The sequence below is a fragment of the Urocampus carinirostris genome, chromosome 7 (genome assembly GCF_059441175.1).
Source record: "Urocampus carinirostris isolate Australia breed hairy pipefish chromosome 7, RoL_Ucar_1.0, whole genome shotgun sequence".
In the NCBI taxonomy this organism is placed as follows: domain Eukaryota; kingdom Metazoa; phylum Chordata; class Actinopteri; order Syngnathiformes; family Syngnathidae; genus Urocampus; species Urocampus carinirostris.
The window spans coordinates 30204337-30230494 of NC_142355.1; the positions used below are offsets into that span (position 1 = coordinate 30204337).

Sequence of the window (26158 nt, forward strand, 5' to 3'; positions counted from 1 at the left end):
TCACTGCCTGAAGATGGCTGGGATGGGCTCCAGCACACGCGCGACCCTACTCAGGATAAGCGCTGCAGAGCAGATAATGGATGGATGGATGGATGGATGGATGTATTGGTTGGAAGCCAAAACTAAAATGTTACAAAGAGCTGTCCAAGCATTAACTCTTAGTTGAAGCAGCACATGTTAGGCTTAAGTTAACTGTATAGTTGAAGTACCAAAGGGGTTAAAGGGCTGAGATCTACTTGAACTCACCTAAAACTCTCGTGACTGAGACTCAAAACTTCAACTCAGTACTTGTGTAATATTACAGTTATGGCTTTAAAATAATAAAGTGCTGTCCGAGTCAAAGCGCCATGTGCTGTCCAAGCATTGACTCCAAGTCGAAGCAGTAGATCGTAGGCTTAAGTTAACTGTTGAGTTAAAGCGCCAAGATCTACTTTAACTTACCCAAAGCTCTTGCGACCTAAAGTCTCGAAGTGTATTAGTTTGAAGCCAGAACCGTAATATTAAAGTGCTGTCCGAGTTAAAGACCCAGGCACAGCCCGAGTTACAGCCTAGAAAGCTACTTTAACTCAAACAAAATCTTAAAGACTTAAAGCTTTAACTTAGGACTACATTAATTTGAATCCAAGAATGTTTAAAAACAAATTAGGAATATATTTGTTTTAATTTATCCACTGACCCATCACGATTCCTAGCGCATTGTTTCCCATCGTTCAATGGATGTACCAGCCATGGTTGTCGTGGCGATGATACTGTCGTTAACTCTTAAGTTGAAGCAGTAGATTTTAAGGTTGAGTTATCTGAGTTAAACTACTAAATGTGCTGGAGTTAAAGCCCCAAAGCGACTCCCGCTCATAGTTGAAGCTTTTAAGACTCAAAACTTTACTTTTGACTGCATTAGTTTGAAGCTAGAAACTGTAGGACTGGGAATTCATGCTGTTTTAAGTTTCTCCACCGCGCCATCATGATTCTTTGTGTTCCCAGCATGCATTGCATTCTGCAGCCCTGGTTTTTGTGGCGATGGTGCTGTCAATGTTTGTACTTTGTGTTAACTCTTGCGTAAAAAAGCCAAAAGCCAAAACTTTCAATCTCGACTGCCTTGGATTGAAGCAATAAACTGACTATGAATCGAGACCATTTTATTGCTCCACAGCACCATCACGAGCGCGCGCCCAGTGTTTCCCAGCATGCATTGGATGCTGCAGCCCCGGTTGTCGTGGTGATGATGCTGCCGATGACGTCCGAGATCTGGTTTGGTATTCAGGTGCATGCGGCAGGCAAGCATGTAAGGCGGGTGGGGCGAGGCGAAAGGGAGATGGAGAACGGCCAGGGGGAGGGGGAGGGGTGGTTGCTTCAGCTCCCAGACGAGGCAGCCGCTGCTATTTTTACTCCTCCTGCTGCTTTTTTTAGAGCTTCGCAGTAGCGAGCAGGCAGCAGCCGCTCCTCGGGCCTGGGAGGGAGGCGGGCAGGGATGGGGAGGAGAGACAAAAAGGCTGGGGGATGACAATACCTCTGGAAGTGAAGTGTTGCGTTCTTGGTGTGAAAGCGCCCCCGTCCGGCCACTCTCTCTGCAGTCGGATGAGAGAAAGCTCAGGAACGCAGATTGTGAATGGGAGAAGTCGCTCTTGTCTGATTTAAAGGATAAATATATAAAAATTTATAATCTGAAATAAAAATATATATTCTGGAAAGCATTAGAAATTTAAAAACCTGTATATTTTATTTTCATTCAACTCGAACTGAGGAATAACAATAATTAAGAAGCATAACTTATTTGAGTTTTTGTCCCAAAAATATTTTAAAGATGAAGTTAAGAGTTGATGACTAATTTGATGGATTAATCAACAGCTATTTGTTAACCTGAATATCAGCACTTGAGGTATGCATGATTTTTAAACCGTATTATAGTTGTTTTACAATGTAACAAGACATTTGAAAATTATGGTTTGCGACTTAAGTAAAGCACTACTTAAAACTAGTATTTGTTTAAATGCATCAGGTACTATTATTGGTGATTGGTATCGAAAACTATCGGTTTGAAAGAGTGCAATCAAGCATCACAAAATCTTTTCATCGTATAAGAAAGTGAAAACATTCCTCCAGATCATAACAGAACGGATATTATCCCCCTCATTGTGATTTCCTGCATGATCATAAAATGTATATTGAATCAACACAATGGAAAATATCTCCATCTGAGGAAGGAGCTCTGTGTACCACACACACGCGTATGCACACATGCAGTGGTTATTGAGAGAATGGCGCCATTATATAATAGATGGGAGGAGTGTTGTCATTCATAAGTACAGCACGGGGATATGGAGATGTGAGTGAAAGAAGAAGCGGAGGAGGCGGTTGTTTTCTATTCTATGAAAGGAGGGGGTTGAGGGAGGGCTCTCTGTTAACTTGATGGCTCCACCCAAGAAATATTTATTTATGGCGCTACTCATAAATGTTTTAATCTCAATTTTTATTCGTCTAGATGGAAATAATTCATTTAAATGTTGACCGAAGCAGTGTATGCTATTGATATAATAACGCGGGGAATCTTTTTTTTCCCAGGGGAAATGATAAAGGGATATTTGAAGCTTTATATATGATTTTTAAATGGAAATTCGGTATACAAAACTTGCAATCGACAACATATCCTGGCTCTTGAATATTTTGACCTCTTAGGGCAGTGTAGTCCCATGCATACATTGTGTGCTTTCACTAAAATGAGAAGAGACTGCACATAAGGTAATCATCCTTCCAGGATGACCAGGCTGCAATGGATGTTGCATTAACAATGTATCATTTAAAGTAGGTGTTTTTTTTGAATGGGCTCCTTCATAGACTTATTCGGAATGCCGTCCTTATAATAAACCTGATTTGTTTTTCCAAGCAAGGTTTTTGGTGCTCTGAGGAGAGTGATGAGCAACAAAAGTATGAGTGTGGATGTTAAGAGGGGACTGTATGAGAGTGTGATTGTGCCGACTGTGTTGTATGGTGCAGAGACTTGGAGCCTGAACGCAGATCTGAGACGGAAATTAAATGTTTTTGAGATGAAGTGTTTGAGGAGTATGTTAGGAGTGACAAGATTGGATAGTTTAAGAAATGAAATTGTTAGAGACAGAACTGGAGTAGTAGTGGAACTGAGTAAGCGTGTAGATAAGGGGGAGTACTCTGTTGGTTTGGACACATGGAGATGATGGATGAGGAGCGATTGTTGAAGAGGATCTACAGAGCAGAAGTAAATGGAAGGAGACCAAGAGGAAGGCCGCGATTGACCTGGATGGATGGCACTGCAGGAAAGGGGTCTAAATGTAGTGGAAGCTAGAGCTCTTATTGGTGATGGGAATGAGTGGACAGGTGTTGTAAAAGGATAGTGGAATGTTTGGACGCGTTCTAAGGGATGGGCAGGGCACCTGTATGATGCGGCAGTGGTAAACCAGTGAAAGCTGTCGGGCCCTGCTGTTGAAAAAGAGTGTGTTGTGTCACCCTGATCCGAGTGACATGGCCGCTTTCTTGTGTCCCGTTTCATCTGGAAGGACGAAAGCGTGACCAACTTGGGTGCCGAGGAGCCTAACTTGTTTGGATGTTTGGGCATTTGGGTTGGCAATGGTCCAAAAATGCTTGTGTGTGTTTTTTTTTCTATTTTCTCCTTTTTATTTCTTGTTATTGTATGTGTTTGTCTTGCTGTCGGTCACCCCTCTTGAGGGATAAGACCAAGGTAGATAGTTTTTCCAATTCAAATGCCATTTGGATGTGTTCTTACCATGGATTAACTCAAAATGGTTTGTCAACTAACTGAGCCCAGAGTTCAAAGCACACACGGCAAAGGGACTAAAGCTGTTATGCTGTCCGCAACAAGGCCTCTTTTGACAGCCAGAATGCCGTTTGTCCTGGAGGAGATTGAGAGGCTTCAGTTTTTTTGCCCCATAAGTGATTTATCTTCATGTCAGTTTGAAATTTGCCAAAAGCGACATCAACCTGTTGGTTTCGCTACTGATCACCTGGAATGCTTGACATGCGCCCATTCGGACATGAGATGTTCGCCTAGGCGCGTGTGACCCCTGACCCTATTCTTTTTTCTAAGGTCATTATTTTTAAATCTTTATAATTCAGTATTAAAATTGACGCCCACATTTTCATTTTTTTATTCTGTCTGAGAAGTTAAAGGATTTTTAAAAATCTTTAATAGAATATTGACATGTTTTTTTTTTTTTTTTTGGTTGCATGAAAAGCGCTATACAATTTGTCTGATTAGTTGTTGTGAGTCTTCCTCATCTGCCATTTTATTGCCCCCCCCCTCTATGGCGAGCCTTGGTACAGTCCATTTAGGCCTTTTGTGTGTGTTTCATACTGAGGATGGGGGCGGTTGTTGGATGACGTTGAAAGAGTCAGGTTTAAAAATAAATTCTGCTGGCCTTTTTTCACTTTTTGACTTTATGCTACTCTGCCTCGCCTTCTTGGCTTTCTCCTTCACATGCTCCTTCTCCTGCTTTGCTCCACTTCTATTTTTAGACGCCCCCAAGATCCCTCCGCATCCCGCCTGCCCCTTATCCTTCCTCCTCGTTTTGTCATCGCTCCCCTCTTCGTCTTCGTCTCCTCTTGCCTGTTGCTAGAGAATGTGCTCTATGCCTCCATTAATCTTTTATTAACCGATCATTGATGCTTTGAACTTCAGTTTGGCGTTTGACCGCCTTTTTCACGGTTTTGTTAAAATCTGAATTACATTTTTAGATTTCACACACTGTGTCCGGGTTTTTCAAACAGTCGGAGGCTAATACCTAGGGATACCAAACAAATCATTGAGCGGTCCAATATAGAATGGCATAGAATTGTCTTTATTGTCATTGATATCAACATGGTAAAACATTCGTATGTAACGAGATTAGAAATGGCCCACCAGCGTTAACTGGTAATAAAGACTTTTTATGAAGCAAAATAACATCAATAATAACATGTTTACAATGTAGTGCTTAGAGCCTGGCCTATGTTCCAACAGTACAATGAAAAAAATGCATCTGAACAGTCGTGAAATAACATTAGCAGCAACAAAAATTCCCAAATAAGTCACACGGTTCTGTATATATTTTCAGTTTTGCCCAATTCGTGAGGAAGGTGTTGGCCTAGGTGAAGAAACGGTTTATGAACCAGTTTCTCCTTGTGTTTAGGCACATGCAGCACCTACCAAAGGGCAACAGGGATCGGTTAGACCTAGTATTTTTGTTGCTTCTTAAATAAAATTCTTTATTTTGGCCTGTCATATTCTGATTTAGTTTGTTAACAAATCATTGCAGCTCCTTTTGTTATATGTGAATTTCTTAGATGGGATCAAGTAAACTTTTTCTTTTTTCTCTTTGGGGGCTTTGGTTGGCATTTGAAGCAGTCATTTTCTTACGTTCACCATTTTCATTCTAGAATCAAAGATCGGCACTCGTGTGATTTCACTTTTCTCCAAGGTGACCGGAACACCTACGGTAAACCTAAAATAAAAGCAGACGTGGTGGAGAAAAATATACAAAGGGTATTTGAACTCAGTTGGCCATTGTTAACAAATTTATAAAAGACAATATTTAATCTTAAACTTGTTAAGGACACCTCAAACTACACACCTCATCCTGCCGATCGAAACATTTTCTAAATTGGCCAGGCTTTGTTAAGGGTTACTCGTTTTCATCTCCCTAGCCTCTTTTTCTTCCTCATTATGCCCCGCCAATTCTGACTTGCGCTAGTTTTGTTTTGTAATTTATATTTCCTTATGCTCCTGTAAAGGACCATTAAACGTGTTATAAACTATATACAATATGTATTGAAATTCCGGAATATGAGCCGCTACTTTTTTCCCAAACGTTCAACCCTGCGGCTTATTCAGGGATGCGGACAATTTATGTAATTTTTCTAACGGCCACCAGCGGCGCCCGGGTACAAAAGGTGAGATTTAGAACGGTGGGATATATGCGCCGAGGAAGACTGCAACTTCTTAGCTTGTGCACAAATTAAATTAGCGTGGAAATATCCTCACCATACAAATTGCAAAAAGAAAAGCACATGACGCAGCTTTCAAGCTAAATTCAATCGAGCAGTCCGATAAAGAAGGAAACAGAGCTACTTTACTTTGCGAGCGTGTTTTTGAATAAGGGAGCGTGGGATGACGTCTATATGACATAGCCTCTTTCCCATACTGGGGAAGACAACCTTGGTGACGTCAGTTATTTGGAGGAAGATGAGGACGTGGTTATCACAAGTACAGTATATTTTTTTTAACAGTCGTTTACTGTATTGCAAGCGTGTTGCTAGTAGCGTTTTGCTACCCTTCACAGGCACGGTTTGGGATGAAAGTTATAATATTATTATTATTATTAAAGCTTTGAAAACTCTCTCGGTGTACCGTCTTTCTTTGTAAATATGTGTAACCCATGTATAATATGTATTTGTACCTGTATATTTTTGTAATGTATTTATTTGAGACATTTATTCTAATATGTTTTACGAATTAAAAAAGAGGGGGGGGAGCAAACGCGGGCTGACGGGAAGTGGGGTAAAGGTGAGTGAGACCTGTTGTCGCGGTGGACAATAGTGGATATATATTTTTCCCACCCTTTGGAAATATAGACCTTTTTTTCCTTGGATCAGTTTCAACGGATACCCGGACTCTGCAGGTCTGCATCAAACCTTAGGTACCGATATCATTTTCTGTTCATTTTGCTGGCTGTGATTTTTGGACTGTGTACTTCAATGTAGAACATTTAGTTTCAACCGCGTGACTTGAAGTGGGGTCTGGATAAATTTATTGTTTGTGTTAGTTTTTTAATGTGGGCGCATGCGGCTTATATACAGGTGCGGCTTGTGTATGTACGATAACGGTTTTTCTCTGAAAATGTGGTGGGTGCGGCTTATAATCAATCAGTTCCGGAATTTACGGTATATATTATTCAAGACTGGGTGGAAACATATGTTGGCCTGGAGTGGCATGTACTTGCCCAAGACACACCACAGAATATGGTGCCCCTATGACCTGTATGGTTAAGGGATCCAACCATACTGTATATAAATTCCCCCTTTTTATGTAGACGCGTGGAGTACAAATTGGTGAAATCATTTCTGCAGGCCAAGTATGTTGCATGAGAGAAACTTCACCCAAGTTTCGTTGACTTAACATCCATCTTTTGTCTGGATCCTGCTTACATTGTATTCACTAACACTAAGCTTTGAAAAGCTCTGAGTGCATCTTCTCCCCGAGTATCAGTGTCATTGGCCTTCCCCATAATGTTTAAGCCGGGCCGCCACTCGCTCTGTTGCCAAGAAAAGCGGTCCAACCTGAAGCTGATCGGGCGTGGCCGTGCACAAGAGTCCCCTTTTCTTTTTTTGCCTTGCAGTCAACCAGGACGAGGCGGCTGAGGTGCTGACATGGCATTTGTGCTGCAGGGTTATGAGAAGTTCAGCTGTTGGGTCGTTGATTAAACCATGGGGTGGACGTTAATTCTTGGTCCGATAACGGCCAAATAGCAAGTCTGTTATCCAGCTGATAGAAAAAAAGCCCCGCGTTGTAATACTTGATCCGCCGACGTTATGTTTGGAAAAATTCTGAGCATTTTTTTTTTGTCCCAGCTCTACCTTTTTATAAAGTGCACGAGGCACCGAAGGGCTTGCCCACAGTCACTTCCATGTGTACAGGCTGTTTGTTGTACGACCTTCTAAACTTGAAGCTAGCGCATTGAGTTTTGTGTTGAGGATTGTTTTGTTTTTTTTCCTTGTCGCACTTCTGCGTGACTGCTTTAATGCTGATTTAAGAGTGACAGCTCATTGTTTGACAGCTACCAGATGAAGTCTACAAATGAATGTCTTAATCCCGACACAACGAGTTAGTTGTCCGTACTAGACATACAAAAATGTAATGCACAGACGCTGCCCTCCTTAGTAAGTTGCTTCAGTGCTATATTTTGTGTGTTTAAGGTTCATATAAGTATGTTTAAGGCTTGTATAAGTAACCTGTATTGTTTTGTACTGAAAAAATAAACATTTCATAAAAAATATGCTCTATAAAGATTAATACATTTGACTTTAACTTTTTGGATGATGAGCTTCAAGAGTTAGGCAAAATTCCTCCTGTGGTAGAAAGTGGCAGAAAAAGTGATCCGACCATTTTCTCAACCGCATTAAGCTTTCTTATTCCACTTTCATTCCAAATGAAACGGCTCGCCTCTTTTTTACACTTTAAATCAAACATATTGAATGGATACTCAAAATATTAAACAATAAAGTTCTCGGGACGTTGGAGATGCAGTACGGACTGTTAGCACACAAACTAGGAAGAGAAAGCGGATTTTTTTCTTCGAGGTGGATGCTGGGTGACCTCTCACAGCGCCACCACGTGCCAGTAGCGGCGGAAAGAAGCACTACAGTAATGTCCTGGTGCACACAGTACAAAATCTCACTTACAGCAATGTTCAGATATTTTTCAACATCTCCCAAAAAATGTTCGTATCTACCGTTTTTCGTAAGTTGACTGGTCGTAAGTAGGGGAGCGTCTGTATACATGTTTCGTACTCCTGGAGAAAATCAGCCGCTCCATCAATTTACTCCATGTGCGCCAAAATGAAAGACCCTTCACGGCTGTAATTGGCAAACAATTTTCCAATCAGGTTTTCACTCTGTCAAATTTGTATTTTTATTTGTATATATTATGGTTACTAATATGTACAGCTTAGATAATTGCACTTGATAAGAATGGGTGTATATTATTCTTGGCCAAGGCATGCGTACCATTCCGCATTGGAGCACTTGTATGTTTGGTAATGCATTTTTACATAATGACCACACTTATCATGCACTTTCTACAATATTTGTGTCAGCTTTATTGTTATTTCTGGAAAGACAAAGTATTGATGGATTGACAACTTTCGTACGGGTGCTTGAAATGTCTGACAATAACTTGTATACAATGTGGAACATGACGAAAACAAAACCTAAAGTATAAAGGTAGTGGAAAATCCCTACTCCACAACAACCCTTTGTCTAAACTGCTTCTGGCAAATATTGTTAAACTCCAAGGCCGTCCTTTACGGAGTTCGTATGGGTGCTTAAAATCTTTGAAAATGCTTGGATTTAGCGTTTTCAAGAATTGAAAAGTGCTTAAATTTTGGCTGAAGTGCTTGTAAAAGTTTGAAATTCTTGTTTCTCAACACGTCTGCTTAAAAATGACCAGTACTGCTCTATGGTTGCTTCGTTTTGTTCTTGCATTTCTTCCTTTGCAATTAACTGGAGCTGGCATTGGTTTGTACTGTATTCTTATGAAGCTTCATTGCCCCTATGGGTTGCGCCCAGGAGGGCAGGTGCACTATGAAATGTGTCTTACTGCAAGGATTACGTATCAATTATGGATTCTTGGCCATGAAATACATAGCGTTTCCCTATGGTAAATTGCAATGGCAATAACTTCCTGCAATTAAAAATGTAAGCTGCATATTTTTGTCATTTTTACCAAAGGTTTTGTCTCAAATATATATTATTGTGATTAACTTAAGATTTGAAAATCATGTCGTGGTAATTGCACATGCAAGTTTAAAACCGCGTATATAAATCTCAGATGAAATGATGGCTCTGTAAAATACTCAATTCACAACAGATTTTTCCTTTTATTGGTACTGGAGAAATTGAAAAAAAAAAAAGCCTTGAAATTATTTTAAAGTGCTTGAATTTAGCCAGGAAAAAGGGATACAAACCCTGGATTGATCAAGTCAAATTTTAGTTTATCCAACTTTACTTTTTTGAGACTTGACTTCGACTTACAGGTGTGTTTAAAGTGTATCGGGTATGAGGCACACTTTGAATTCCTAGAAAATTGTGAGGTTTCTTCAGTTCAAGTGGTCTACAGAATATAGTAGTTGGATTTTGTCTGTGTTTTAATCCCCCCCCCTAAATTTAGAGTGCAATTAAAAAAAAAAGTTGGTTGTATCAATCTAATGAAAAGGGATTTTATTAGGTATTAGTAAAAAAAGAAAAACTTGCACACCGAAATGAAACGTGTATAAAAATAAGAATATGCTTCACATAATGGGGAAAAAAAATCTTGAAAATCCAGCCTCTTTTAAAGTACCTTCATTTATTTTCTATTGCTATCACAACGAAATCCTTGACTGACCTTTACTTATCCTCTCTGTTTAGTCGTGACGGGAGCCACAGACGGAATCGGGAAATCCTACGCGGAGGAGGTGAGTCTCCTGAAAAACACCCTTAAAAGAAATGAAAAATAGATCTATTTTTTTACTTCTCCCTTTGACAGACAGGCTATGACTCATGCATAGCACACGGGGTTTTTCCTAGGCCATTGCGCACATACACGGGGCTTGTATAGGGAAAATGTATAAATATAATGCTCTCGCTTGTGGGGAGAGGTGAGATGCGGTCATTTTGTTTTGCACCTTTCAGCGCTTTATTGATTGCCGGGAGAATGGTAAAACCCTGAGCACAATCACTGCTGTTGGCCACAGCTCACGTTCACACAAGGTCCAGCTGACCTTAACTGCAACTCCACCTGGCCCCACCTCTTGAAGGCCCAGCGTGTATTATGTAGTTATGTAAAATTATTCCAGCATTGATTCAAATGAGACATGAACATGACTTGAAGGTTTGGAGATTTTTATTCATATTACCGTAAATTCCGGACTAGAGCGCACCTGATTATAAGCCGCACCGACCACATTTTAAGAGGATGACCGCTTTTGTACTTGTATAAGCCGTGTGCGCCCACGTTAAAACTTGAAGCACAATCACAAAATTAATTCTAACCCTACTTTGAGTCCCGCGATTTTAGCTGAGGGGGGGATTTTGTAGAGGTTTATTGTTCTATATACTTTATCAATTATCCATTATCGCTCAAATTATAATTCACTACAAAGTCAAGAGGCCGAGACACTTGCTCCCAGCCAAGAGGCAGAGTCAAGGTCCTAGCCACCATGCCAAGCAGCGATCAGTGCGTTTGCACCGTTCCCGAAAGTACTGCAATACCGGGCCGATGCATGGAGTGGGCAGAGCAAGCTCAAGTCCGTAGTTCCCAAACCAGCATAAATCACTCAGTTTAACAATCACAGCCGGCATAATGAACGGAAAATGATACTGGTAGTTAAGATATGATGCAGAGTCCAGGTCCCGTTAAAAGTAATCCAAGGAAAAAAGTGTATATTTCCAAAGGTAAGGGTGGGAAAATATATATCCACTTTTGTCTGCCGTGTCCACAAACAATCATCTTTACCGGTAAAGGTGATTGTTTGTGGACATATAAATATATATTTAAGCGGTCCCCACTTCCCGTCATCCCCCGCGTCTGTTACGCCCCTTCTTTTCAATTAGTCAGTGCAAGACTTATCAGAATAAGTGTCCAAAATAGATACGAATGAATACATTACAAAAATATACAGTTACAAATGCATATTATACATGGTTACACATATTTACAAAGAAAGACGGTACACTGAGAGAGTTTTCAAAGCTTTAATAATAATATTATAAGTTTCATCCCAAACCGTTTCTGTGAAGGGTAGCAAAACGCTACTAACATCACGCTCGCAATGCAGTTGCTGGGTCTGTTAAGAAAAGCATACCGTACATGTAAAATCACAGTGAACAGTTCTCATCTTCCTCCTTATAACTGTCGTCATCAAAGTTGTCTTCCTTTAGTATAGGAAAGAGACTTTGTCTTATAAACGTCGTCCCGCGCTCCCTTATTCAAAAACATGCAGGCAGCACGCTCGCGAGGTAAAGTGCTCCCTTAATCAGCAACACGCTCGCAAAGTAAAGTGTGTGCTCTGTTTCCTTCTTTATCGGACTGCTCGATTGCGTTTAGCTTACAAGCTGCGTCATGTGCCTTGAACTCGCGTGCCGCTGGCGGCTGTTAGAAAAATTACATAAATTGGCCGCATCACTGAATAAGCCGCAGGGTTGAACGTTTGGGGAAAAAAGTAGCGGCTTATAGTCCGGAATTTTAGGTACATAATTTCAGACTCCCTTTAAAGAAGCTGCCATGTTTGGTGGGACTCTTCTACAGAAGCTCGAATGACCATTTGGTAAATGTAGCTTACTCCGGTGGTCTTTAACACATTTCACCTTCTACAGCTGAACCCTGCAAGTGGTGATCCTCAAGTCCGGTTATTCAGGTGTATTTGCCCCTTTTTGTCCACTGTTTCCTTCCCTAGCTGCTCACGTGAGCCACTTGCCTGCATGCTATGGCTCGCGGCTAGGTGCTATTGCTATGGTTAGCTGCCCTTTGTTTCATCTTTAGTGTCAGCCCCTACATCAGCTCTGACCAACTCCAGCTTTTCGTTTTTCTTTTTCAGCTGCTCCGGGTGTTTCCAGCTCAATTGATCTTTTATTGTCGCACGTCAGCTTTCACTGGCTGAAAGTGATTCTTGTTCACTAAGCAAATACAGAAGTAGTCTTGTGAATTTTGCCAAGTAATACCTTTTGGGCTTCCAGAGGGTCTTTTTTGAATGCACACGCTACAGCGCCCTTTCGTGGTGAAATATTATACACGGTCACTTTAAAGGCACACGCATTTAAATTGATGCTAAAACATGTGAGGTACTTTCCTTACAATTTGTTTGTAAAGAGCTTATTTCTTTCAGTAATAAATGTAATAAGATGCTATTTTCCTTTTAGCTTATTTTTAGGTCACTTCGATTTTCTACATATTCTTGCTCTATATGTTTTTTTAAGTTTATCTAACTTAAGATTTTAAAATCTGTCCATTATATTTGCAGCTTTTGCTAATTTTAAGAAAGAAAAAAAAAACCTAATGTTCTTTTCAGCTTGCTCGCCGAGGATTTGCGATGGTGTTGATCAGCCGCTCCCAACATAAACTGGATGACGTGGCTAAGTCACTCGGTAAGTGATCAAAATCGTCAGATTATTGTTGTCAGTTTCTGCGGGTGTTCGTGATATTTTTATCTGGAAACCCCCCATCAAGTGACTTCCAGAGTCCCTCGATATGCAATGATGGTCTGCAGCGCCCTCTGCTGTCGATGTGTCTCTGCAAAAGCGTCCTCAAAGTCCTACTGTTCTGTTTGAGTTTTGTTTTACAGCTAAATTATTGTTTTTCAAAGTTAGATGTTTATACTAGAAAATCACTTTTTAATCCCCCTTTTTTCTGATACAGAGGACCAGTTTGGAGTGGAAACAAAAACCATTGCTGCGGACTTTGGCAAGACTAATATTTATCCGTCCATTGAGGCAGGACTGTCCGGCTTGGAGATTGGTGTCCTCGGTAAATATAAACATGTTATTTGGGGAGCACAGGTGATTTTTTTCATGAAATTTCTGGGTTTGGATCGTCATTATCATTTTCTGTATGCCAATATGACTTGGTTGTGTGACCTTAAAGGAACAGTGTATTAAGAGTCTCCTATGGTTTTTTTTAAAAAGACAAATAAAAAATATATATATTCATTTCAATTGTTAACAATAATACACGAATTATTGAATATACATTCATCTATTGAAAACACTTAGTTTATTTAACATCACGAGAGGCTCATCTGGAGGGAGCTGACATTATTGTCCCTCATCTTGCTGCTTTGGTTGAATGAATGATTGAATTACATTTTTTGTTTCGAACATGACAAAAGCAAAAATAAAACAACAAATCTCCCCCCCCCCAAAACAACAACACACAAACAATGTTTACATACATGTTTGAAAGAAGCAATAGTGCAAGGGAGTAGGAAAATCATATGGTTAGCTCCCAAAACCTTGTGAAAAACTGGGCAGAAATTGTGCAATTTGGTCACCAAGTGTCTCTTCTTTTTTTATTGTCATTGCTAGGTCAATATATTTTATACTTTTAAAAAAAGTAGAAATAAAAGTAAATTTCTACACTGTAAATGTATTTTTTGTCCTACAATTAATAGAAGTCAAGTATAGCACTTGAAATGAAAGGATCTGCATTTATATAGCGCTTTTCAAGTCAATGACTTCCCAAAGCGCTTTACAATGTGCTCCACATTTCCCAATAGCGGCCTTGCAGCCATGTAAGGCTGCTAACCTTCTTATTGGGGGTATTAGGGGTTCAGTGTCTTACCCAAGGACACTTCAACATGTAACACGGACGAGCCGGGATTCAAACTGGGATCCCTTGAGCGCTCTACCTCCTGAGCTACTGCCGCCCTTAATCACAAGGAGTCTCAAAGGGTCGCACAGACCACAGATTATTGCAAACCACAGACTTTTATTACACCATCCCCTGATCTAAAACCTACATGAGGGCAAGGTAAACCTCAAAAACCTCAGCGTGAGGAAAATAAAGAAACCCTGAAGGGACCGCACATGAGATAATCCCCCTTTTCAGGATGACCAGTCTGCAATGGATGTTGCATTAATAAACAATAATAAATATAAAATGAAATATAAATTAATAACAAGAAAGAACTACATTAGTGATAAGTTTTCCCTACTTAAAAAACTATTCCTCCTTTTAATTTGAACTTGGTGTTATCATAAAACCGCTTCTGAGTAAAAAGCAAATTAAGACATAAGGACAATGTACACATAGGCAGTGTCTGAATCTGTGCATTACGTCACTGTTTATGAATGTATTCATTATATCGGACCTAATTTCTCTTTTGCTTTGTGCAAAAAGAACATTTAAAGGACTCTTTGTCCTTGTTTTTTTTATTCCATTCGCTAGTTCGAGTAAGGTGTGGCTGGCAGAGTAGTAATTCCTTTTCTTTGCATCTAGTACCCCCGTGTGGATGCTTCCAGTATTACATTTACTCGTAGCGCTTTTTAAAAAGGTTTTCTTATTGTGTGTTTTTTTTTAAGTCAACAATGTTGGTGTGTCCTACCCTTACCCCGAGTATTACCTTCATATTCCGGATCTGGACAACGTAAGTATGATTTGATTTCCAATGACGTGCGTGGAAATCTTTTCATATTTATGCTTTCTTGTTGCAGTTCATTACCAACATGATCAACGTCAACATGACGTCAGTGTGCCAGGTAATTCCGATCCATCTGAGCTCGAGAGCTTCACGTCAAAGAAATAGTGGCTCCTCCTTTTTCTTCTTCTTTGGTGCTACCTGCAGCGGTTGCCAAAGCAACGGCAAACTACACCACGCCGTCTGCGTTTGCTGGCCACCCACACAACACCCCTCCCCTTTTCCAGCACTCTTTAGCTCTCCGCTGCTGTTTTTTTGTATGTAATTTTTTCAATGTGCATTTTGTAATCTTGTTTGTCATCCACCAGATGACCCGCTTGGTGCTGCCCAGAATGGCTGATAGGTGAGTAACCCTCCTACCTGCTTTTTTAAAGTTTATTCCATGGGTGGGAAAACTACAGACTTCAAAACGAAGCGGAAAGAAGCATTGTAAGAAAATTGTTTAGTCAAGTCATGTTTATTTGTATAGCCCTTAATCACAAGGAGTTTCAAAGGGCTGCACAGATTATTGCAAATAGCGACTATTATTACACCATCCCCTGATCTAAAACCTACATTATGGCAAGGAAAAACTCAAATACCTCAACATGAGGAAAATAAGGAAACTGGAGAAGGGACCACACATGAGGTAATCCCACTTCCAGGATGACAGGGCGGTAACAGATGTTGCAATAACAAACAATACACCGATATTATCAACATGAAATATAGGTCATTCATAAATTATAGAATATAAGTGTGTTTCAAGCCTGGATTTAAACGGTTCCACTGAGGTTACAGATCGAATATTAGGGGGCAGAGCATTCCACAGCACCGGGGCCCGAATGGAGAACGCTCTCGAAACCTGCAGATCGCTTATTGGCTCTTGGGATCACAAGTAGACCAGCATTTTCAGAGGGAATGCTCCGGACCGAAACATAGGGGAAAATTAAATCCGAAAGATATGAGGGAGCAGGTCCATGCATGATTTTGTATAATACCAATAGAACCAAAAAATTGTGGCTTAAGCGACAGGGAGCCAATGCAGGTTAGCTAATGACATCAAACATTTTTGTTTTACCAAAATGAGCCGCTTCTCGAGAAACAATGACCTCCAGTTTTAAATATGTCCACAAGATGTCTCCAAAGCACCCTCTGTAGCTGTATATGCTGACTAGCATTTATCAGCCACTGAAGATTTGAGGAAACGCCCATCTTGATTTTTTTTCTAAAATTTATAATACGAGTCACTGTTTAAATCAATACGATTGCACTTATCCGGATTTCATTCGATAATACGAAACCGTGGTCTCCATACATCAGCGAGTCAGTGAATCAAACCGTGTAAAATATTTACGTACTGCTAAACGTGATAATGGCGACAAATTGAAAAAAAAAAAAAAATCTGCCCAAAAGCATTCCTGCATCAATGGAAGTTGCTTGCTGTCCAACACAATAATTCCCGTTTACAAATACAGTAATATAAAATATTATTTGCAATAATATTTTCACCAAGTCTCTGACCATCCTAACTTGTGATACTTTTTGACCAATTGCAGGCTTTGTTCTGCCCCGCTTTAGCCTATACAAGCCTCTAAATGCGAACAAGGATTTGCCTTCTTTACCTCCGAATAACTGCGTGACTCAATATTGATCCATATACAAGGCGCACTGTATTATAAGGTTTATGGTCAGCCTTTGCAAAAATTGAAGGCTTTTAGGTGTGCCTTATAGTGCAGAAAATACTATACTTTTGTTATCTTTTTTTTTCCCTCGGGTATCTGATTTAAGACTTGTGTAGCTCCTTCTCTAGGTTTATTTTCCTTATGTAGAGGTTTTAAGTTTTCCTTGCCCGCATGGTGGTTTCAGGTCAGGGGATGGTGTAATTGTGGCCAGTCCTTTGAGACATTTTGCAATTAAGGGTGATACAAGTAAACTGGGCTTGACTATCTGTATAAAACAAAAATTAAATGCATTAATCGCCCATTTTCTTCTCTCCGGCTTGGCCCCTATGATGCAACGATTTAAAAATAATAATGGGCATTCCATGTTAATATAATTACAGCTATTTTGGGGATTAAATTACTGAAAATAATTATTTGTATTTGAATAAAAATCTAATGTATTAATAAGAACATATACAAACATTTTTTAATATGTTATAAATTGTAAATTTCAATCAATAGATATTCTGGTACATTTTATAAATATATTAGACACTAATTACAAATATAGTTCTTTTTGATGTTAGATTATTAACTCAAAGTATTCCCTTTCTTTCCATGAAATATTTTTGGTTTTCCATTTCACTAATTGATGTATTATAATTCATTTTCCACCAATTTTAAAATGATTAAAAAAATGTAGGTGTATTTGTCAAATATATATTATTTTATAAATTTGTTCACTAACACCATTAACAATGAATGTTGCCTATTTTTAGGTTTTGAAAAACACAATTTTTTTATACATTTCTTGTAATATCAATTATTGATTTGCGAAATTCACAACATTGAAATTTTATAAACACTAATTTCAAGTCGGATTTAATGTTATTCATTTTGCACCATTAAAAATTACACAAGATGCTTATAATTTTTACTCTGTATTAACCCAGAACTCGTTATTAATTCAAACTTGTGCACGTTTCAAATGTAAATTAATTTATTTTTATTTTGACAGCAGCACAAATGTACGATTTTTTTTTTTTTTAAATCAAAATTTGCTTTCAATTAATCATCCCTTGTTAATTTAAATTGTTATAATTATACAAGCATGTACATGTAACTAATGTTGGTGATTTATTATGTATGAATATATTATTTTTTTTACAAAAACAATACATTTCCTGTTACTTTGGATACCAATACGCATATTTTTCTTTCCATATTTTTTTTCACTGATGCTGTAAATGTATAAGAATATTTTATATATGTATATCTCTCTCTCTTTCTCTTTATCTAGAGATATATATAGATGGAGAGATATATAGATATATATCATGTATACCGCAGCCATATCCCCCTAGTGGGAGGTGGCTAAAGTCATTTCTGGCTCTTTTTGGGAGATTGATACAGATACTCGCTCAACCCAACTGAGGTGTTGGGAGTTATTAGGTGACCAAACCCCCCAATTCCAACCCCTAATGCTGAACGCCAAGCAGGGAGGCAACGGGTACCAATGTTTAAGTCTTAGGTATGACTCGCCTGAGGCTTGAACCACAACCTCCCAGTCTCTGGGTGGGCGCCATACCCCCAAGGCCACCGAGCCAATTCTATCTCATTGTAAATGGAGCATGTTTGGAAATTTGAGTGTAAATAAATGTTCCTGTTGAACAAGATTAAGGGTGTTGGTTTTTAGTTAGCATCTAAGTAAATCTTTTATTTTTATCTTTAGATCCAAAGGCGTGATCCTAAATATCTCCTCAGCAAGCGGCATGTACCCCTTGCCCCTCCTCACCATCTACTCAGCCACAAAGGTTAGCTTACGGTCCCGCCCTTCCACTCATTTGTAGCAGATTGCTTTTTTTTTTCTTTTCTTTTTTTTTCTTCCAGTTCTCCGTCAATATCTTGATTTTTCATTTACCCTATTTTATCTTCCATGCTAGGCTTTTGTGGATTTCTTCTCCCGTGGCCTCCAGGAGGAGTACAGGCGTCAGGGCATCATCATCCAGGTAAGAGTGATGCCAATGATGACCCAAATAGCTCCTTGAATGGCTCACAAGGAAACCTTTACAACTTCCATCAAATGAATCTTGTGCTGAAAGATGAGTGAATGAAAGCTTTTTGGAATTTGATTTTTCCCGACGGCAAACACAATGATGGAGGCTGAGATAATGTATGGTTGGTTGGTTAGATTCCTTAACCACTAGGGTTGTAGGGGCACAATTCCTTTAGTGTGTCTTAAGCGAGTACAGCTTGGTGGCGCCCCTACATTTTCTTCCACCCTTTCTCGAACTGGGGACCTTCCGCGTGTAAAGCGAATGTGCTAACCACTGCACTACGGAAACTATAGTGAAATATTCACAAAAACTGAGTAAAACTACAGATGATTTTAAGTATACAAAGGTCAACAATGTTGGGCAGCAGTAGCTCAGGAGGTAGAGCGCTCGTCATGGGATCAAGGGATCCCAGTTTGAATCCCGGCTTGTCGGTGTTACATGTCGAAGTGTCCTTGGGTATGACACTTAACCCCTAATACCCCCAATTAGCAGGTTAGCGTCTTAGATGGCTGCAATACAAGGCTGCTATTGGGAAATGTGAAGCACACTGTAAAGCGCTTTGGGAAGTAATTGACTTGAAAAGCGGTATATAAATGCAGCTCATTCATTTTCATTTCATTTAATAATAAAGTCAAGTCATGATTATTTGTGACGCCTTTTATCTCAAGGAGTCTCAAATGGCTGCACAGACTATTGCAAACTACAGACTATTACATTATTATATGAGGCAGATCAAAAATATAATGGTGATCGAAGTAAAATGAAATATTAATATTAAAAATGTAGTTTAAATATATATTTATCTATATGTTGAGTTATATTTTGATCTTTATATTTTGTCTCTGATGGGGATGAGAAAACATACAGGAAGTAGGTGGAGATGCTAACGACGTCGTGTTCAAAAATTAAACCAAAACTCAACACAACAAAATCCAAGAAAGTCTTACTCTACTTAAGTGCGGCCAACACAAACCCAGCTCCACTCCTCCTCAATGGAGACTGTGGAGAGGGTTCAGCCCTTCTAACCCCTGGGCGCACACATCTCTGATGACCCATCCTGGTCTGCCAACACCAGGGCTGTGGTGGGGAAAGCCCAGCAGCAACTCCACTTCCTGAGTGTTCTGGAACAGAAGCTGCTGGTGTCCTTCTACAAAGCCACGGTTGGGAACATCCTGACATACGGCATCAACACAGCCCTAAAGATCACCGAATGCTCTCTGCACAGTCTAGAGGAAATTGCCGGCTTGCGATACTGTAGCAGAGCCATTAACATATAGATAATTATCACCCTGGCCACCACCTCTTTGTTGTGTTTGCCTCTGGTAGGCACTAAAAGTCCCTTAAAACTAGGTCAAACACAACTTCTCTAGGGCCATCACCACCCTAAACGAATGCACAAAGCTGGTTAAAGTAATGTGTATATATATATATATATATATATATATATATATATAAAGGCAGTAAAAAAGTTAAAGTATGTAAATCAAATGAAATATTAAATATTTTAAAAAGGCAGTAGAAGACATCCAATTAAAACATAATAAGGTTGATTGTGGTACAAGTGATAAATTACTAATACTAAATACATTTAAATGTGAAATACTTCAGTATGAACATAAACGAGTATATTGAAAACAATGAGGCCTTTAAAAAAAACAATTCAATTATAACAGCCAAAAACAGTTAAGATATTAAATAAAATATTAAAAGAAAAATGTAAGACAATATGGTGAAGAGGTAAAATGGAATGGAAGATGATTTAGATTATACACCTCGTTTTTTTTCTTCAGTTCTTGGTAATGAAACCAGATATTCCATGTGAAATATCTACTTTAAGAACTTTTCACTGTGAGGACATCTGCTGTTCATAGACAATTTTTTTGTTTTTTTTGGTTTGAACTATTTTATTGACACTATCAACAGCAAATAAACGATGTGAGGTTTGAACAATTTTTCTCTACATTTTTAACAGCAATTACACATTCACAATTTCATTATATCATATCCCAACAATGAGTTTTTAGCGACGCTTTTAACAGCAATAGCATAGACAATATTGCACCTGAACCGAGTACCATCCAAATCAACCACGCTAGTGCTCAAAATCTTGAATTTATATTTGTTTCCACCCGTTAATCCAAGTTTTTTTGTGTAGAGCGTGCTTCCCTTCTTTGTGGCCACCAAGATGACTCGCATCAGGAAGCCCACCCTGGATAAGCCCACTCCAGAGCGCTACGTGGCCGCCGAGCTCAACACAGTAGGCCTTCAGAGTCAGACCAATGGATACTTCCCTCACGCCGTCATGGTAAGACGCACGTCACACAAATGTAGAGCGTTTTTTTTCGTGATTATGTAAAGATTAGACGAACCAAATTTAAAATGGTTGTTAGGAGGTTAAATTGGGAGGTTGATTTGTTGTCGTTTGATCTTTAAAAATACAAATTTCTAGTTGTCCCCCCAAATTTGTCCTAATTTTCCTTGTATGTATATTTTTCTAATGGAATTCCTCGTTTATCATGGTTAATGCCGTCCAGAACCTCCCCTGCCGTATGTAAGAAATCTGTGAAGTAGTATTTTTTTCATATTTTATTTATATATTGCTTTTAGATCATTTTTTCTATATTTTCTTTTTTGCCTCCGTTCAGAAGAAATAACTTCACCAAAAGATCTTGTCATAATCAAAATGGTGATATGAGTACATTTACTGGTGTGTGTGTGTGTATGCATTACTCACACTTCAGATAATTCCACTAATTCCAACTACAGTAGACCCTGGGATAGGATATTGATCTGTTCCAAAATGAGAATTGTAAGGTAATATCATATTGTAGGTGATGGAAAGCTTTTTTTTAAGATTTTCTGTTGCGCTCCAAACCCCAGGGAAAAACATAAAAAAAATGTACATACTTATTAAACATTAGCAACAAAATTGTGTGTATTGTAAGAACTACCCACATTTAATATATATGTATATGATTAAAAAACTTGACAAATAAAAAATAAATTAAAAGGACATTTTTATAACCTTTGGAGTGGTGTGATCTGAGCAGTACAGCAGAGTTATTGGGTGGATGCAGAGGTGGAATACGATAGATTTAAATACAAACTACTTTTAAATATCCACTTGCGAAGATTGTTTTGCTTTTAAAAGTGTTGTATTTTCAATAATTGTCCAAAACATCGATTTGTTACATCCATATTCCTGAGCAAGAATACCGGTCCGTGTGTCTCCTTCATATTTTAGTATCTTGAGCCTCGTTTCCATTTTTTACATCTTGTTTATCCCTTTAACAGCACTGCAAGTCTAAGACCCTTACCTAAACAATTACATTTTTCTTCCATGACATTGTGAATGTATTGTGGAAAGGAGCTTAGCCAATATTTTATTGGCGTTTTTTTTAATAGCATAAAGCAATCCGATAGCAGACCAGCAGTTTTAATGACAAATAGCCGACAGGTATCTTGATAACACACGATGTGCTTGACATGCACTCATACACACGAACGCAACACCTGAGGCCATTTTCAGCTGCAGTTCTGCTCCGTGTTGTTTATGTCACATGTTTTCAGATCATGTGATCATTGGAGATGGCGATTACAAAGACGAGCTCACTACTGCGCTGAAAGAAAACGTGAATGATTGTTGCGTCGCGAAAAACACAAGCCATATAATTCTAGATGACAGGGCAAACATACTGTGGAGAATAGTGCCAGCTTGCAACACAGATGTCTTTTTGCGTTGATGTCATTTGTGGTTGCTGCGTTAGTAGACCAAATTGAAATTGCTTGTTATTGTACCTCGAGGATGTAGCAAATAAAGGTGGTCAATGCATTTTAACAAGTAATCGATTAACTAGCTCTTGTCCGCCCCTGAAAGGACGAAACTGTCCCAAAGTTCAATCCTTTACAACATGGGTGTCAAACTCAATCGCACAGAGGGCCTAATCTCAAACCACACCTATGCTTGCAGGCCGAACAGGAAAAATATTGATTGAATACACTAAAACTTGATTTAAAAACAAAACACAAGTATGAATTAAAAACTGAGAGGAATATTGTTCGAAAATAAACTTAAAATACTTTGCTCTCTGTAGATATCCGAAATTCTGTAACACCTAAAATAAATAACTAAAATAATGAACATAAATATAATTTTGTTCTTTACACCAAAAATAGGTTCTTTCAACATACATTTGCAAAAACAGACAGGAATGTTATTTCAGGATAAACAAACTTAAACATTAAATCACTTTTTTTCTCGATAAAAAATATCTCCTGTCCAAACTATAAATATTCAAAATGTGAAAAAAAATGGAAATAAAATGTGTGTGTTTCCTTTTGGGATTTTATGTATCCTCATATCCTATAACTTCTGCTTTGCATTCATTTTTCTTTCTGGTGTTTTTGTCTTTTAGTGCCGTTTTGCGCTAAATTCCTTAATTACGGCCATATTATCTCAACAAACAAGGCACACTGGTTTACCAGCTTGTCAGTAAACATATGTTCATCCTCCAATCAGTTTTGAAAGGCTCCGTTTTCAGAATCAACTTTTGTCTCGGCCATTGTGAGGGTTTGGCATCCACGTAATGCACAGCAGTGGAAATGGCACCCTGTTTTTCTCCCTTTAGCCTTCTGTTACATTGTGATGGATAGAACTTTGTCCCTGGGCGTTAGATCTCCGCTTCCTAACACTAAAGACTCACTGTTGGTGAACCTCTGTCTTATTTTTCAACTGGCCAACGTGTTGTTTGTCGGTCGATAGTTGTAAAAGTGGCTGCACTCGTCAGGCTACGGCTAACTCGACGGATGTGGGAACATTCCTGGTGAGTCTTGTGGCGGCAGCTGAAGCGCTGCATTTTGGGATCTGTAGTTTGAGATTTATCAGCGCTTCATAGAGCCGGGCCGTTATAGTAGGTGTAAATCAAATGACTTCACAGGCCGGATATAATGTACGCTGGGCTGTGAGTTTAACATGTTTGCGCTATGAACATTATAAGAAACCTAAGTGACTTAACCTTAACACTGATGGTATGGAAAGAGAAGTGTAGCGTCGTTGATGGATAGCTTCCACTGCTGTCCAGTCCGGATATATAAGTTGAGGACTTGGTTTGTCGGGTAAAAAGTTGTTGTTTTAAATATTGACTAAAGTACAGATGCTGCCCTACTTACGAAAGAGATACATTCCGGATGATCTTTCGTAAGTTGAATTTGTTGGCAAGTTGCTTCAGTGCTATAATTTCTATGTTTAAGGTTTATATAAGTATGTTTAAGGCTAGTATAAGTAACCTGTATTTTGTTCTAAAAAAATAAATAAACCTTTCATAAAATACTATGCTCTATAAAGATAAATAAATTTAAGTTTGACTTTCTTTTGGAAGATGGGCTTCAAGAGTTAGGCGACTACCTCCTCCATGGTAAAAAGTGGGCAAAAAAAGCGCGATCCAACCATTTTCTCAACCGCATCAAGCTTCCATAGTCCCCTTTCATATAAAGAGACGGCTCGCCTCTCCTTTACACTTTACTCCAACCATATTGAATGGATGCACAAGATATTAAACAATAAAAATGTCAAAGTTTTTAGCGCACTGGAGATACAGTATAGAATGTTTATACACAAACTACGAAGAGGAAGCCGGATTTCTTCTTTTGGGTGGCCTCTCACAATGCCACACGCCGGTAGCGGTGGAAAGAAGCACTACAGTAATGTCCTGTACTCTGAAAAAGGTCCACGCAATACAAAATCTAACTTACGGCAATGTCCGGATATTTTTCGACATCCCGAAAAAAATGTTCGTATCTACCGTTGTTCGCAAGTCAAATGGTCGTAAGGAGAGGAGAATCTGTACTATCAAAAATCCCGTTTTGCTTCCATTATGTATTATATGAATATAGTCTGCAAACACACGGACTCATTTCTTAGAAAAGATTGCACTGTGTTTAAAGCCGCAGTGCTTAAAATGCAGCAGAAAAAGTAGCGGCATGTAACCCGGCATTAATTGTACCTCACGAAATATTTCCTTTTCCCTTCCAACAGGGCTGGGTGACCACCAAACTGGTGCCCATCGGCATTGTCATCTTCTTGGGTGCCCGCATGAACCGCCTCCAGCGCACCGGCTACCTGAACAGGAGAAAGATGCGCGAGATCAAAAACGGAACCGGCTTGAAAACGGATTAAGATCGGGGACTTGGCCCGAACGCAGTATTTCATCAAAGTGTTCGTATGCGAGAAGTCTCCCTTTCGGGGAGGGGGGCGGGTGAAGGGATTTCTTGTTATAAAACTGTACCAGAACAAGAAGTTGGTGTTCCTGGGGAAACCTCCATGCACACACACACACACACACAGACGTGACTTGAGGTTACCTATTGGAAGTAAATGGATAAAATTAAACTGTGGTTTACTAAATCCTGCTGTTGTAAGCAGTGGAACAACGGTGGTGGGCTTTTTTATGTTATATATATGGTGTGTATACCATTTGTAAACTTATTTATTTTATTGTATAAGACACACAACCTAATACATTAAGATAAGTCATTGTTTTTTGTGATATGCTGATGAAACTCCGTTTAGTCGCACACAGTACATTTTTCAGCGACACTTTATTTATTATGACCGTGCCATTATAGTGGGATGGTGTTGCAAACAAATGTATCACTTTTTATTTTCTTTTTGTGCTCAACCAGCTTCACACAAATGCCTTTTCTAATGCTGGAATTACACATTGTGCCTTTCTCTACACGTGTCCTGTTATTCGGTGAGCTGATATCAATACCATCCCATGATGACTGCCTCACACAATATATTTGGCAGCGAAAGGTGGGATTCAGGTGTCCACGATGTTTACATGAGTGCCTCTCTGGTGGAAGCGATCCTTTTTTTAAAAAAAAAAAACGCTTTGTATTTTTTTTGAATGTGATATGCACTGTTTACTTCTGATTGTAGCTTATTTTTGCTACCGTTTGTTAATAAAAGTACACATTTGATTCTGTGTTTTGATTTCCTTGTTGCAGAGTACATGCGCTCTATTTGACTCAATACATTCTCTTTAGCTATTTTTGATTGTATAACGTTCTTGTTTTAAAATATACCTTATCCTGTTTCTTGGGGGGAAAAAAATCCATAAAATCGGAATTGTCTCATCTAGCTGATGGTAATTATATTGCTCATTTTAGGAAATATTTTACACTGATTTAAATGGTGATGCTTTTCCATGTCCTGTGTTCTATTAGGAGTTTACTTATCTTTTTAAAGTATAAATGTGTTTAACAAGAAAAAAAACAAGTTATATTATTTAAACTCGAAAAATGAAAGCTACATTTTCTGCCAATATAAAATATTTATTGCAGTGTGAATTGTAATTTTGATATCACGATAGTTTTATACAAGTCAACGAATACTGTTATTGAAATGTACACGTTTTAATAATTGGATATTTGCATTAGTTGAAATATTTGGGTGTTAAATTGAGATGAGATTTAATAATTTGCTACATACGTGTTCTTTTTTTCAATATATTTAATCGATCCATCCATCCATTTTCTGCACCGC

General features: G+C 38.8%; 1 protein-coding gene across 2 annotated transcripts in view; it reads left to right on the forward strand.

Annotated features, from left to right (window-relative positions):
• Positions 1-25593, forward strand: part of hsd17b12a (hydroxysteroid (17-beta) dehydrogenase 12a) — a 41154-nt gene extending 15561 nt beyond the window's left edge. For both annotated transcript variants that reach the window (XM_088340540.1, XM_088340541.1), the window contains exons 2-11: positions 10150-10196; positions 12789-12864; positions 13136-13243; positions 14797-14861; positions 14929-14973; positions 15221-15255; positions 18288-18369; positions 18499-18564; positions 20768-20917; positions 24647-25593. In XM_088340540.1, coding sequence (XP_088196666.1) covers positions 10150-10196; positions 12789-12864; positions 13136-13243; positions 14797-14861; positions 14929-14973; positions 15221-15255; positions 18288-18369; positions 18499-18564; positions 20768-20917; positions 24647-24787 — 815 coding nt within the window. In that variant the 3' untranslated portion in view covers positions 24788-25593. The remainder of the gene's footprint in view (positions 1-10149; positions 10197-12788; positions 12865-13135; positions 13244-14796; positions 14862-14928; positions 14974-15220; positions 15256-18287; positions 18370-18498; positions 18565-20767; positions 20918-24646) is intronic.
• Positions 25594-26158: the final 565 nt, after the last annotated feature.